General features: G+C 44.9%; 2 protein-coding genes across 6 annotated transcripts; one reads left to right on the top strand and one right to left on the bottom strand.

The window, feature by feature from the left end:
• Positions 1 to 616: 616 nt before the first annotated feature.
• Positions 617 to 5577, bottom strand: LOC139637061 (E3 ubiquitin-protein ligase TRIM21-like). 4 transcript variants are annotated; one of them, XM_071505558.1, is made up of 3 exons: positions 5437 to 5577; positions 3389 to 4666; positions 617 to 3152 (listed from the first exon to the last, which is right to left on the bottom strand). In XM_071505558.1, exon 3 carries the CDS (start codon positions 3141 to 3143, stop codon positions 1503 to 1505), a length of 1641 nt encoding a protein of 546 aa, XP_071361659.1. In that variant the 5' UTR covers positions 3144 to 3152; positions 3389 to 4666; positions 5437 to 5577; the 3' UTR covers positions 617 to 1502. The 4 variants fall into 4 exon arrangements, with proteins under 4 accessions (XP_071361659.1, XP_071361662.1, XP_071361660.1 ...); XM_071505561.1 differs by having other exon boundaries at positions 4244 to 4666; XM_071505559.1 differs by lacking the exon at positions 5437 to 5577 and adding an exon at positions 5140 to 5277.
• Positions 5147 to 13955, top strand: actr2a (actin related protein 2a). Of its 2 annotated transcripts, none has more exons than XM_071505568.1 (9): positions 5147 to 5286; positions 6309 to 6419; positions 6796 to 7011; positions 7903 to 7975; positions 8712 to 8848; positions 9514 to 9663; positions 9754 to 9899; positions 10349 to 10481; positions 11629 to 13955. In XM_071505568.1, the coding sequence occupies exons 1-9, from the start codon at positions 5239 to 5241 to the stop codon at positions 11797 to 11799; spliced, it is 1185 nt and encodes a 394-aa protein (XP_071361669.1). In that variant the 5' UTR covers positions 5147 to 5238; the 3' UTR covers positions 11800 to 13955. The 2 variants fall into 2 exon arrangements, with proteins under 2 accessions (XP_071361669.1, XP_071361670.1); XM_071505569.1 differs by lacking the exon at positions 5147 to 5286 and adding an exon at positions 5535 to 5676.
• Positions 13956 to 15084: the final 1129 nt, after the last annotated feature.

Here is a 15084-nt window from a genome sequence, read left to right as displayed (position 1 = left end):
TGAGAGGGATGTTTTGCTTCCTGTTGATCGACTCTCTGGCCACTCCTAAAGTCCAGCCAGTCTTCCCTTTGACCTGAACCTCAAAGTAAAATCTGCCTGAAGGGAAACTCTGCTTTCCTAAAACACTAACACATTTCGAAAATCTCTCTGGGTTGTCTGGAAGATTCTTCCTCACATCACCATGATGTACTTGTTTTCCATCAGGATCGCGGGTATAACAGAAAAAACCTGTGTGGCGTAGCTGAGGTGAATTATTTTGTTGACAGCTCAATAATTACAGAACAAATCAGGTTGAATGCTAAATGCTAAAATAGCTCTTTTATCTTAGTGCTCATTTGTCAGTTAATAATACCCTGTCTATTATTGTGTAGGCCTATAGATTATATCTGGTCAGTAATCGCAGACGGTCAAATTAAAGCAGGATGTTATGACCTGAATTCAGCAGAGAAGCTGTGTCTTTGAAACATGACTCATGTCTGAGTTAAAGGCAGAGGATGAAATAATGTGTCTTGGCTTTTGTAGAATCACACAGACAGTAGGCAGCACGTTGAATCCGATCACCTGTGTATTACTGTACATACTGATGTGACAGAGCACAGCTCAAAGTCCTGGACACTGAATTTCACCTTTTCTTTATTTTATTATCGATAAAAACAATTACAAGTCAAACAAACTGAGCTCAGTATCTTTGTTTTATATGTTCATTACCAGAGGAGACGACCTGTACATTTTACAAAATCAAAAATCAGACCAAAACAAGCAAAAGAGGCAACCATGAAATTAAAAAAATGTTAACTATGACCAAAAAGAAATCCCCACTGTTCTCCACTGCTAGACACTCTGTATGTTTTCACAGTATCAGGACTCTGTTCGACCAATAAAGCAGCACATCGATATGTCTTACACAAGTTTTAAATGCCATCAGTTCCAGAAGTCCCCATGGCTCGTTTTAAAGCTCAGCTTCTGAATACAGGCGTTTGTGATGTTTATGTTTTGTTTTTTTTTTTACAGTAACTACAGTTTGTACAAATATGTAACAAAACCTTACATATCAAACCTCCATTTTTTGACATGTAGTTGTCTGGTCATTGGTAGGTGGAGACGTGTTTCACAATATTATGGAGAAGGTGGCAGTAGCCTTCAGGACATGAGAGCTGCCCCACCTCGGGACTTTTCTCATTCACCTTGTCCTAATGGGGTTTTAGACAGTGTTTGAGGATTTGACATCCACTCTGAAGCATAATGAAGTCTTTAGATTTATCTTGTTTTGAATCAAATTGTTGTGGAAATTCTCACCAGATGGTGGCACTAAATAAAAACTCATTTTGAAAATTCCTCCTGGGTGGACCATTAAAGTCATTGTCAAGTTTTCATGTTAAAGTGAAGTCTTCAGTAACTATTGTAAGAGCCAGACTTTCTTTTCCAATGTTTTTTTCCTTTTTTTGTTGAATTTAGTCTGAAGAGACTTCTGAGTCTTGAACATAAAAACTTAAATGATCCATCTACTCAGTGTGATTGACAGGAGAGAGGACCAGAGGGGTGGAGTTTTTTCCCCCAACATTCAGACCAGGATTAAAGTATGGGTGGAGTTTGTCAGTGAAGGAGCAGCCAGTAAAGGAGTAGATGAGAGCTGCAGCACCTACGTCATAAAAGGAGACCAGACCCTCCTCATAATCCACAAACACCCCCACCTTCTCAGGACCAGACTTCAGAGAGAGACGGACTGGAGGGTCATTAAGAGCTTTGTATTTCATTCTTCTCCTCAACCATATCGTCCAATAACCATCCTCAGGGCTCAGTGGAATGTCTTCCTTCCTGTTGATCGACTCTCTGGCCACTCCTACATCCCACTCAGTCTTTCCTTTAATCTGAACCTCAAAGTAAAATCTGCCTGAAGAGAAACTCTGCTTTCCTAAAACACAGGGATTGAGAGAAAATCTCTCTGGGTTGTCTGGAAGATTCTTCTTCACATCACCACAGTGAACTTGTTTTCCATCATCAGACAGGATGAGTTTAGGATGTGCTGTATCAGGATCAAGAGTCACATCCACTGCATACTGCTGGACCCTCTTCAGCTCAGCCTCAATCAGCTTCTTCATCTCTTTACTGAGCGTCTCCTCCAGCTGAGCCACAGCTCTCACCACAGTCCCCTCATAGGATGGACGGACTCTGACCTGTGTCCAGTCCTTGGTGGGTGGAGCAGCTTTCAGGGATGGGAAGCTTTGGAGGAGGTGGAGGTGGTCTTCAGAGAGTGAGAGCTGCTCCACCTCAGTGCTTCTCTTCATCAGCTCAGAGATTTCCTGTTCCAGCTCCGTGATGAAGTGTTCAGCCTGTTTCTCTGTGGTTTTCTGTTTCTCTTCGATCTCCTTTATGAGCTGCTCCAGGCCTCTGTCAACAGACTCCTTCAGAGCAGTGAAGACCTGAACACCTTCTGCTTTCTCTCTGTCTGCATCATCTTTATTGATCTTGACTGAGTCTCTGATCTCCTGAATCTTCAGTCGTCTCTTCTGGATCATTTGCTGAATTTCAGCCTCTGTCTTCTCCAGCTCTGCCTTCTTTCCTTCATATTCTTCTTTCAGAGGAACAAACTCATGTGTCTTGTGGTCTAAAACAGAGCAGATCATACAGACAAATGTCTGGTCGGTCTTACAGAACAGCTCCAGAGGTTTATCGTGGTCCCGACACATCCTGTCTTCCAGGTTCTCCACAGGGTGGATCAGCTGATGTCTTTTCAGACCCGGTTTTGTCAGATGAGGCTCCAGGTGAGTCTGACAGTAGGAGGTCAGACACACCAGGCAGGACTTCAGGGCCTTCAGTTTGGTTCCAGTGCAGACGTCACAGGGAACTTCTCCTGGTTTGGAAACTTGTTGCTCTGAGCTGCTGCTGCTGGTTTTCTGTTGAGCTTCATGTCTGAACTGAGCAACCACCTCAGAGATGAAGGTGTTGACTCGCAGATCAGGTCTTGTGGTAAAAACCTCTTTGCACATGGGACACCTGTACGGAACATTAACGTTCCAGTTTTGATTGATGCAGTTTTTACAGAAGTTGTGTCCACATGGTGTGGAGACTGGATCAGTGAACACCTCCAGACAGATGGAGCACAGAAACTGATCTTCTGATCTCAGGTTGGTGGCAGCAGACATGTCTACACACTGAGAGTGAAAAGTGAAGGTGTTGACAAAAAACAATTAATTGATTATATTATTTGAACAGTGTGTAAGTAAAAAAAAAAAACATAATTTCTAATTGAGTAAACATTACTGGAATGTCCATTGACAAGTATCAGTATGAAAAGAGACCAACAGTGTTTCTGAGTACAGCTGAAGATTTATGCTTCATGTTGATTGACTGTTGATAGAGTAAATAATGTATTATCTGCCATACTCACCACTGTTTCGGAGAGTCTTTGTTGTGTTGTCTAAAAACAACTGATGAACTCAGTTATGTCGACTGCAGCTCTGTTGTCACTCTCAAACTTTCAATTTCTTTTAGAGGTATGTAACATTTCAAGGTGAACCTACCTTCCATTCAGGGTTAGGTGTGTCCTGACACACAGGTAAGAGAAAATATGAGGAAATAGAGGAGGACTTGTTGACGGTGGCAGGGTACACCCTCCTTAGTCAGTATTATCCTGCTGTATTTAACTGTGCCTTCATTAATAACCACATTTAAATGTAATAGATGTTTCTTGTTATGGGCAGTTTGGATTTTGACAGGTGTAACTTACACTTGTTAATAGTAAGTCATGCCATAAAGTTGCCATTCCTGCACCAGATATAGATTTGGCCAACAGTTTCAAAAATGGCCTAAATGTCTTTTTTGTCTCTTGGGTTTTTGGTCTGGTTAAGAATCATCCTCTTTTTGCTTGTGAAGGGGACATCAGCACAGGCTCATTTAAAAAGTAACATCACAACACATTTGTGCTAAAGACAAAGTTGAGGGATTTTCTCAAGAAGAATCTGATGTCATCATATTGATGACTTGACCCTGAGTCTAAATCATGTGACAATAGTCCACACCTCTCTTTGTAATCTTGTAAAATACTGAACCTTTTTCGTATAGAATAAAACGATTAGTTTACTTAGTGTGACTGACACAAGAGATAATTAGAGGAAGGAAGATTTCACCATCATCATACAGAGCAGGATTAAAGTATGGGTGGAGTTTTTCAGTGAAGGAGCAGCCAGTAAAGGAGTAGATGAGAGCTGCAGCACCTACATCATAAAAGGAGACCAGCTCTCACCACAGTCCCCTCATATGAGGTTTTGTCAGATGAGGCTCCAGGTGAGTCTGACAGTAGGAGGTCAGACACACCAGGCAGGACTTCAGGGCCTTCAGTTTGGTTCCAGTGCAGACGTCACAGGGAACTTCTCCTGGTTTGGAAACTTGTTGCTCTGAGCTGCTGCTGCTGGTTTTCTGTTGAGCTTCATGTCTGAACTGAGCAACCACCTCAGAGATGAAGGTGTTGACTCGCAGATCAGGTCTTATGGTAAAAACCTCTTTGCACATGGGACACTGAGGGACATTAATGTTCCAGTGTTGATTGATGCAGTTCTTGCACAAGTCCACATGGTGTGGAGACTGGATCAGTGAACACCTCCAGACAGATGGAGCACAGAAACTGATCTTCTGATCTCAGGTTGTTGGCAGCAGACATGTCTACACACTGAGAATAAAATTGAAAATGAGAAAAACAAAATTGTAATTGCAGAATTTTTGCTTTTACTATTAACTGTGACAAAAACAAAACATAGAAATGGTTGTAAGTTTTTAATATTTTGTATTTAGTGATAACTTGTGTTGTAATAAAGAAGGACCAAACGACAGTCAGAGACATTTAGCAGATGGCAGGGGAACCTGTTTTCTGACACATTCACCTGAACGACCTCATTAGGTGATAGTGATTCGTCAGTGTTGTGTTGCACCTGTGTTTGCAGGTTTAGTGTACCAAAGACATGGTGTGTAGCCTATTCTATTTCATCGATTTAAATATCATTTTATTCTCTGTATCTCTGAGATTTAACAAAAAAAAAAAAAACTGATATAGAGCTGTTTTTATTCATCACATGTATTTCTCAGATGAAGAGGCGCATATTTCCAAGTTGTGGAAATGGTGCTTTTATTCTGAAGAGAACACACCTTAATCGGTGGGCGTGTTCCGGTGTCGGTTAGCTTGACGGTGTGTGCAGCAGGAGGGTTAGGATCCGCTGGATCCGCTGGATTCAAATAAACAACAACATGGACGGTCACGGGAGAAAGGTCGTGGTTTGTGACAACGGAACCGGGGTGAGTGTGAGGGCAGCGGGTTTGAGAAGAAAACGGAGAGAAGTAGGAACAGGAAGTGGCAGAAAGCTAACAGGCTAACGCGTTAGCTTGTCTCGGTGGGTTGTGAGTGGAATGCGTCTGTCAGCTGGGTTCACCTGAGCCATCACACACCTGTAGTGTACGTTTACCACGCTGTCGTCCAGGCAGTGTTGGTGAACCGGCAGCTAACCGCTAGCGCCCGACTCAGCTAGCGAAACGGTCTGTAACGGTCAGTTAGCCGCTGCGCCGCGACACCATCGCCCACAGCCCGGGAAACACGGCAGCGAGCCGCCGCCACATCTGGGTCCCGGAAGTTTCCATCGGTCTAAACCGGGAGAACCCGTGGTAGCGGGGCCAGCGTGACACTGTCCGGTAACGTTAGCCCGGGCGGCTAGCTTCGTGTCCTCAGCCTTTTAATCAGTACTTTATTAAATATTCAAAGTTTGAGGCGAAGCCAGCAGAGTCGAGCTGAAGGACAGGTGGAAGTGATGAATCCACGGCTCGGTTACCTGTGTGAGCTCCGCCGGCCCCGCCCTCTTTAAACCGGAGCCCCGGTGTCCGGCCACACGCCGACCCGCGGACCTCCGGGGCAGTGCGCAGCCGTGAGACTCTGGTTGCGGAAGTTGAGGCAGTTTTTCCATATTAGGAAACTTTTATGATTTATGAGTTACATTCAGGTGTGACTTTAATAAATCATCACAGTCTGCTGGCCTCAGAGGAAACACTGGGTTTAACCAGAAGTGTGTAAATAAATGTGTGGACTTTTTTTTTTTTTTTACAAAATCTTGAAGTTTTACCAGTTGAACCTTTACTGTTGATCCTCAGACTCTGTGTTTCCAGTTTTTACCTGTGGACACTGATGTTCACAGTGACCACGACTGACTCAGTGTCAGATCTTACATGTGTCTGTAAACCAAACATTTTTACTGTCTGAACGCACTGTTTCACTGTGATATTTTAATATTCTAACACATTTTTTCTTTATTCCTTCAATATCATCCTAGTTTGTCAAATGTGGCTACGCAGGCTCCAACTTCCCCGAGCACATTTTCCCGGCGCTGGTCGGCCGCCCAATCATCCGCTCCACAGCTAAAGTTGGCAACATTGAGATCAAGGTAATCTACCTGCCTGAAGCTGTTTTCATTCATGGTGATTTTTCAACGTGCTGCTACACCTTAATACCAGAGTTACTTCTTTGGATGTGTGGAGACGGATGGCAGGAAGTGGAAGAGGTCAGATCAGGTCATAGATGACAACATGAAAGTCATCATGTACGACAGGGCGGTGACTCTTCTGCAAATCCACACCTTTAGATCTGAAACAAAGTCTGCAGCTGATTTCAGTGGTTTACTTCTCTGTAGTCAGACCAGAGGGAAATAATTGAATAAACCAGCTGCTGAGCTGAAAAACATAGAAACACCAGGCAGAAGTCCAGAACCAGAGTGTCTCTTCCAGCCTGCTGAACTTTTGACCACCTTTGACCTCTCACAGGACCTGATGGTGGGGGACGAGGCCAGCGAGCTGCGCTCCATGCTGGAGGTGAACTACCCCATGGAGAATGGTATCGTCAGGAACTGGGACGACATGAAGCATCTGTGGGACTACACCTTCGGCCCGGAGAAACTCAACATCGACGCACGCAACTGCAAGATCCTGCTGACGGAGCCGCCCATGAACCCGACCAAGAACAGAGAGAAGATCATCGAGGTCGGTGTTTAGGAACCACATGTGGCAATCCAGACGTTTTTATTTTGGGCAGTGTAACCTGTCTCTAACTGTAAGTGCACTGATCCTGCTTGATTCTAAAACTATGCAGGAACACAGGAACCTGACCCAGCTGTGTCTGAGGATACAGCCCTGGAGCAGAGGGCACCAGCGGGCTAACGCCCGACTTGGAACTGAAAGTTACCACCAGCTTAACGTTATGACTAGTGCACCACTTAGACTTCAGCCCTGTGTGCGCTGTGTTTGGGTGTAACTTTTACGTCTACGGAGCAGGTGTAAGTTGGAAAGTCAGACTGGTCTCCATGGTAACAATAACAGGAAAAATATTGATCACATAACCAGGAGGAAAAACAGGAATGGCACGTGTCATGTTTACAGAATAAAAAAGGAAGGGCGACATGTGATTGGACAGTCAGCTGATAGAGAGGCAGCTGCTGACAGAAACCCTGCAGGTGCTGATTGTCCTTAGACTTCCAGCTTGTTTGAAGGCAGAAGTTAGAGGGATGTACGTTGCTTAGCAACAATCACCACTTTGCGTGTAGTCACGTGAATGAGCATCATAAGACCAGACACAGCTACGACTGTGGTCAGTCAGGTTTGGTGCACTCAGTGTGAGCTCGGATCACAAAGCTGATCGCAGCTCAGACGGACACAAGAGTTAAGACTTTCTCTCTCACACCCACCAGGTGCGCTCTGCTCCAGGTGTGTCATGTCTCCCGACTCCTGACCTTTCATGATGGATGTTATTCAGTTCTTCTTTTCAAACACTCTCACTACAGCTACAGTAACTAAGAAGATTTGTTCACATGATCAAAAACTTGATTTTCTGATCACAGCAGAAACTCTGAACGTTGTGTTTTTCTCTGTTTGCAGGTGATGTTTGAAACATATCAGTTCACAGGAGTTTACATCGCCATCCAGGCCGTCCTCACCCTCTACGCTCAGGGTACGTTTGTGATCACTGCTCCACGCCCTCAGTGTTTAAATATCAAATACACTTGTGCCCATCTGAGCACCCACAGGTGTGTTGGTCTTAAAATGAGGTGTGGTCAGGTGTGTTGTTGGAGACAGTGATTGACCAAAGAAAACCTGGTCTGAGGTCAGTGTTACAGTATTTCACTGTTCACTGTTCAATGACATACCATGAGGAGAGTGATGTGCTCTACACAGGCGGGTTAACAACGCACCGGGGAGTCACAGGGTTTCCCATCATCACCAAGAATATATTTGTCTACAGTTTCACAATGAACCAAAACTTTATTCACATTTCTCTTAATAAACATCAGAGATGTCTGACGCTGTGATTGGTTGCGTCTGTGTGGAGCTGTGATCAGAGCAGTGACTCACTGGTCATTATTATCATTAATTAAGAGAGTTAGTTCAACCCTTTTGAACCATGTTCCTGGAGCAGAGACTGTTTTTTATGCCATTAAATAAGTGACGTGACGTGACCTGAATACCTGCACCACCTTTGTTCTGTTAAAATGGAGCCTGAAGCTTCAGACTGTTGAACAGTACAACAGAACATTTTGAACATTTGACCTCTCCAGAGTATGGACTGTTTTCAGCTCTGTGTGCTGCTGAACACTCTCGGTTAACACACCTGTAGTCCACCGCTGTAGGTGATGACATCACAGCTACACCTCAGCGTTAAAGGTCCCATCTGTGTGTCTTTGTTTCAGGACTTCTGACCGGAGTGGTGGTCGACTCCGGCGATGGCGTCACTCACATCTGTCCTGTGTACGAGGGCTTCTCTCTGCCCCACCTGACCCGACGCCTCGACATTGCAGGGAGGGACATAACACGCTACCTCATCAAGGTACACAACGACAGGTCGTCTTTACTCACTGCTGCATTGTGGGATTTTAATTCACATGCCCATGTTAACAAGCCCTTATGGGTTTAATGCCCTGGTGTCCACATACTTTTGGACATATAGTGGTTTCCAGTCTGTTGACAGTAAAAGTGACAACTGTTTGTAAATGAAATGAATGAATGAAATTCTGGTTTGAAAAAGTCTGAAACTGATGCTGGTTTGTTTCATCAGCTGTAACAGCTGAAACTCTGAAAACTCAGCAGGAACATCTTCTCCACACAAGATGGCGCCATTTCATTAGAATATGAGTCGAGACCTCTGGTCTGCAGCAATTGATCAGCTGTGCCTTCAAGTCAGACGTGTTTTATTGATCCATCCTCACCTCGTTGTACCTGTTGTTACTGCCGTTGAACACCTGAGAGCCCGCAACTGTGAGTTATCTGCTTTGACACGTGGTCAGCAGCGTCTTCTTCTCTTCTTCTGGTAGAGTTGAATAAATTCCTTTAAAGGTCAGAGCAGTGGCCTCGTTTCTGTCTGTACTGAAAAACAAAAGATTCGTCATTTTCTTGTTTCAGCAAACGGAGCATCAGGTCAGAAATGGTGTTTATCTGTTATGAATCCACAGTTTGTGTTCAGTGGTGATAATAACGTCGGTGTCTGTCCACCAGCTGCTGCTGCTGCGAGGCTACGCCTTCAACCACTCGGCCGACTTTGAGACAGTGAGGATGATGAAGGAGAAGCTGTGCTACGTCGGCTACAACATCGAACAGGAGCAGAAGCTGGCGCTGGAGACGACGGTGCTGGTGGAGTCGTACACGGTCAGTCACGGTGGTGTTGATGCTCTCTGACGTGTCTGTGCCTTCACTGAGGATGAGGAGGATGATGAGGAGTTCTGTGTGTGTCCTCAGCTACCGGACGGCAGGGTGATCAAGGTGGGAGGTGAGAGGTTCGAAGCCCCCGAGGCTCTGTTTCAGCCTCACCTCATCAACGTGGAGGGGGTGGGCGTGGCCGAACTGCTCTTCAACACCATCCAGGCTGCAGATATCGACACCAGGTGAGCAGCAGGGACAGGTCGCCTTGTGTAGCCGCAGCGACGAGGAACAGCTGTTACTCAGCTGTCATATCGTTCTCCCTCCGTTTTTAATGAGTGTTGGAGTTTCCTCATCGGTCGTCACTCTTTCAAAATGATTTAGTGCAAATAAGCAGCGTTGTATGGTGGCCCGGACAGGTCAACACAAACACAAAAACCAGCAGACACCAGGCTGAACGCTGATAGGACGTGGTCCAGGAAGGTCCCGGGTTTAGACCTGGTCTTGTTTTGAATATTTGTAGAATTCATTTCTCCAACTGTGAAGTTTGAATATAAGTGAAAAATCCGTCATCAGACACAGAGACATGTAGAAAAATCCTTTTTCTCTTAATCATCTTTGTACAAACCTGTTTCTGAAATCAAAAACACATCTTGTCTGTTTCCTCTGAACTCTGTCGCGTGTCTCTGTCCAGAGCTGAGTTCTATAAGCACATCGTCCTGTCCGGAGGCTCCACCATGTACCCCGGCCTGCCGTCCCGCCTGGAGCGTGAGCTCAAGCAGCTCTACCTGGAGCGAGTGCTGAAGGGAGACGTGGACAAGCTGTCGGTGAGCACCCGGGTCTCAGACCCAGAAAACCAAACCGTGAGGCCTGGATGGTTTGTTTCCATAGATCAGTGGCTGGCTGCTAAGTTAGGACTCTCACCTGTCAATCAAATCACTCCTGAAGGAGTTGGATGCATCATATCAGATGGAGAAGCTGGTGATGAGCTCTGTTAATCTGAGACGTGGTGTGTTATTGATTAAAATAACTCATGAAGTGTACACGTCAGTATTATCAGCTGGAGGATACCACACTGTAAAATACTAGCATAGTACTATTTATAGTCTAAAGGTAGATGTCCATGTGTTTGTGATTATAAAGCAGGTCTAGGTTCTATATTAATACTGTGAAAGTATCAAAGCCTCAGTCCACAGAGAAATGCACACAGCCTGTATTCAGAAACTGAGCCTTAAAACCAGCCGTCAGGACTTCTGGAACTTTGTGATGTCACAACTAAGCAGTCACCAAGAGGCTCAGATCCTCTCTTCTGATTGGCTGACTGACCTGTTGTTACTAGAGCTCCAGAGAGAAGCCTGAGAGAGGAGATGTAAAACTACACTGAGATGGTTTTTGGTTCTTAAACCACAGATATATCTTCTGATGGAGATCAACACTTCAGATAAACCACAGAAGAAGTTAAAACATGGAGCTTTAAACTATAAATTTAAGTTATTTAAATATTAAAACCATCACATTTGAGAAGCTGATTGTTTGTTTAATGGTCTCATGGTTTCAGTTCTGCTCGTATTTACTGTTGTGTAATTGAATCTATAACAAAGCATCAAAGTTCATAAACTCTTCATATGTTTAATATGTAAAATCTTAATTTGAAAAGTAAAATATTACAATATGAGACCATGTAAACACAATACTCCAGTACTCAGAACTGTACTGAAGTATGGGAGTAAATGTACACAGTTACTCTCAGCACGCTGCAGGTTTGTTTGAGATGGTGATTCTGCTTCTTCATGTGAGAGTTTGTGCGTCTCTTCCTCAGGGGAAGTCGCTCTGCGGGGGAAATCCTGCAGCCTGTAATTAAAAGACAATCGTCTTCAGTCTATTTTAGGGAGCTCACAGGGCGGCGGGCGTTTCAACACGTTACTGTCACTTCCTTTCCTCTGTTAACACTCGCTGTTCCTCTTTCCTCCACAGAAATTCAAGATCAGGATAGAGGACCCCCCTCGGCGTAAACACATGGTGTTCCTGGGTGGCGCCGTGCTGGCTGACATAATGAAGGATAAGGACAACTTCTGGATGACCAGGGAGGAGTACCAGGAGAAAGGGACGAGAGTGCTGGAGAAGCTGGGAGTCACCGTCAGATAAACCCCATCCCCCTCAGCTGATCCACACGTCACTCACCTGGACGGTCACACGCCGTCATTTAAAACGCAAAGAGTGAAGGATGGATGAAGGAGGGGTGTGAAGGCTGGGGTAAGACGTCTGATGGAGGGGGCGGGGGTCAGCAGAGCTGTTGAATATTTACCCACGACGCAAAAAACACTGAGAATGACGCCTGATGTAGACATGCTGCAGCAGCAGCATGGTATTCTGGGAAATCTGCTCATTAGAAGAAAAGATCAATACCTCTCTCACGTGTGCCTGTTCAGTATGAAGCTACAGCCAGTTAGCTTAGCTTAGCATAAAGATGAGCTTCAGGGGGAAACAGCTAGCCTGCCGCTGCCTGAAGTTACGACATGTTAGTCAGTGATGCTTCCACTCTTTGTGCTAAGCTAACAGTCGCCTGGCTGCAGCTTCGGTCATGACAGAGTGATGTCATCTTCTCACCTGGTCTGGACAGGAAGTGAAACACATGTGAGAGGATGTTGAACTGTTCCTTTAAATATGACCTCATCACCTGTGCTTTAATACAGTTGAGGTCAGCTGGAGCTCCTGGCTGTTTTCAAGGTGATGATGATGATGATGATGAAGACAATGCCTGAAGAAACAGATCATACATACTGTGCTTTTTACATTACTGATCATCAAGACCCCCCCCCCCCCACCCCCCCGCCCTGTATGTATTTCAGTTTACGACCAACAAATTAACTCCTGCACGTCACAGGATTCAATGATGAATGTTTTCATTCTTTCAGGCTCCACCCATATTGACAGATTTCAGTTTTAAACTCTTCTCTTCTTCTCCGTTTTATTTTGAAAACTTGTCTCTCCTCTGTTTCCTCCTCCGTCCACTCTCCTCCAGAGTCTTCAGCCCCTCAAACAGAGACTTTCAGAAACGCTGCTGGACCCGTTTCAGTCTAAAACTCCAGGGTTGTGTTGTAGTCTGGACGGACACAAACAGAGACCTTTAGACGCCCACGGTGGTTCCTGATTGGCTCTTATCAGCCTGGACTACCAGTGGTGAAACAACATGGAGAATGAATGAAAGTGTTACTGACCTTGTTGTCTTTGCAGCAGTCTCTACAGAGACGCTGTTTAAAGCAAAAACATGTTAGTGTGGATGTGGTCTTAGTCCTGATCCAGGACTCTGCACATCACTGAGCCACTCTTAAAGTCTGTAACCGAGAAATATCAAGTATGAAGCCAGGTGAGGTGACTGTCAGGTGGAGAACATGAGCTGCGATGAGTCTGTGGTTGAAGGAGCCGCCGGCAGCCACACAGGAGGTGAATCAGTCACACTCCACGCTGCCCCCTGCTGTGGAGCAGGAGCCGTGTCACCTGTACACACCTGTACACACCTGTACACACCGGGCCTCATAAACATTGTGCACATTTACACAACTTCAGCGATGGGATGATGATCGATCAGCTGATTGGCAGAACATTGATTGACAGACAAGTGATTTTTAGATCAACTGTAAAATTATTGGCAGATTAATTAATAATGGAAACGATCGTTAGTCTCAGGCCTGAATTTAATTTGTTGTGGTCCTGGATCAGTTCTGCTGAAGCTTGATTATCTTTTTCTTTTTCACGTGTTTCTCTGACTTTTCTGGTTCTGCTCATTGTTTCCGAGGCAACCAGCTGTGATCTGGGTTCACTGTTCACAGTTTTAAACCATGATGAACAGGGGAACTGGCTGATCCTGGATCAGGTGTAAAACTGAAACATATCTAACAGGAAGTTGCATCATGAGTTGGTCGGGAACGAGGAGCTAGGGGCAGGTCGTCATCAGTTCAGGGTTTTAGTGATGCAAACATGAAATAAACCTCAGTATGATGATGGTGATGAGGATGAAGATGTGGGTGGGGGTTCCAGGCGATGTGTGAGTGACATAATGTCAGTGATAAGAATCAGCTGTGAGGAGATGGGGACCATGTAAAAGCTGGTATTCGTGGTTTCCCTCCAGGTTCTCTTGTGTATGTTGGAGACATAAACATAAATGTATGATTTCCTCTGGACATCGCGGTCGTCAGGTGCCAAGTACAGTTACTCTGCTGGATGTGATTTTTGCTCCTTTCTATATTTTGTTTATAGCAGAGCTGAGAGCTGCTGCTTTCAATAAAGCAAAGTGATTTATACACCTGTCGTCACGTCTGTTCATTAAAGAGCCTCTGATGAAGATCAGCTGTTTCACCTGGTTCACGTCCACATGATGTTTTAATAATAAAAACACAAGTGAAATAATCAGTCGACACCATGACTGAGTGTGTCCACCTTGAACCAATCACAGTCTCATAAACACAGATTCAGACAGTCAGGGATTCATACGTCATAGAACCTCAGGAACCAATCCTGTCAGCCTGTGGGGACGGGGGGCGGGGCTAAATACACCTGAACCCTTGTCAGTACAGAGAGCCAGAGTTAGCATTAGCACAACCACTAACACTGTGTCAGCCACTGCCAGTTACAAGCTAACAAACAACATAAACAAATAAAAGATGCTAACTACGCTAACGGTTCTGATCCGTCTGCTAGTCTCTGATTCTGGTCTCAACAGACTCCTCATCTGAGTCTGGGTCTGACTGAGGCTCCAACATGAGACTGAGTCTCTGATGTTTCCTCCTCTAACATCTTCATCCTCTCTGCTCTTTCACCTGGACACCTGGAGCCAGCAGGTGGTGGGCGGGGCCAAGGTCTGATCCAGGTTTCTCAACCAGGAAGTCAGAGCAGATGAGCTTCAGACCAGTTTTTAAGAAAACATGAAACTGAATATGAATCATAGCACGTAACACATCTGGAGGAAGTGTAACGTCACTGTCCTCTGCTGTGGTCTCTATGGTAACGAAATTCAAACACCAGGGTGACTCCAGCTTGGTGTCTTCACTGTACCTCCACGTCTTCAGTGTTAGCTCAGTGATCGTCGGTGAGTGTGGAGCCCGGAATAAAACCTGAACTAAGAAAGGAAACACTAACACTGAAGGAGATCGTTTGATTTTTTTTCTTCACGTCTCTTTCAGTACAAGTGTTTCCTGTTTCTTTTTCAGGTTTTATTTTTAAAGCTAAAATCTGAAGTCTCATCATCCTCAAAGTTTTCTCCTCCTCTTCAGGTTCTCACATCTGATAATTGATTAATTATTGATCAAAGATTATAATAAACATGTAAACATGAGAAAACAAACTGAAGCTTAATCTCAGTCAGTCCAGGAGCTGTGGTGATGAACAGTGAGGACACATCAGATTATTAGTGTAGAGCCACAGGAAACACAC

The sequence above is a fragment of the Trachinotus anak genome, unplaced genomic scaffold (assembly GCF_046630095.1).
Source record: "Trachinotus anak isolate AG129_WGS33_773 ecotype Australia unplaced genomic scaffold, CSIRO_AGI_Tana_v1 ptg000019l, whole genome shotgun sequence".
Taxonomy (NCBI): domain Eukaryota; kingdom Metazoa; phylum Chordata; class Actinopteri; order Carangiformes; family Carangidae; genus Trachinotus; species Trachinotus anak.
The sequence above is the reverse complement of the archived record's forward strand: the minus strand, read 5'-3'. Positions and strand labels throughout refer to the sequence as shown.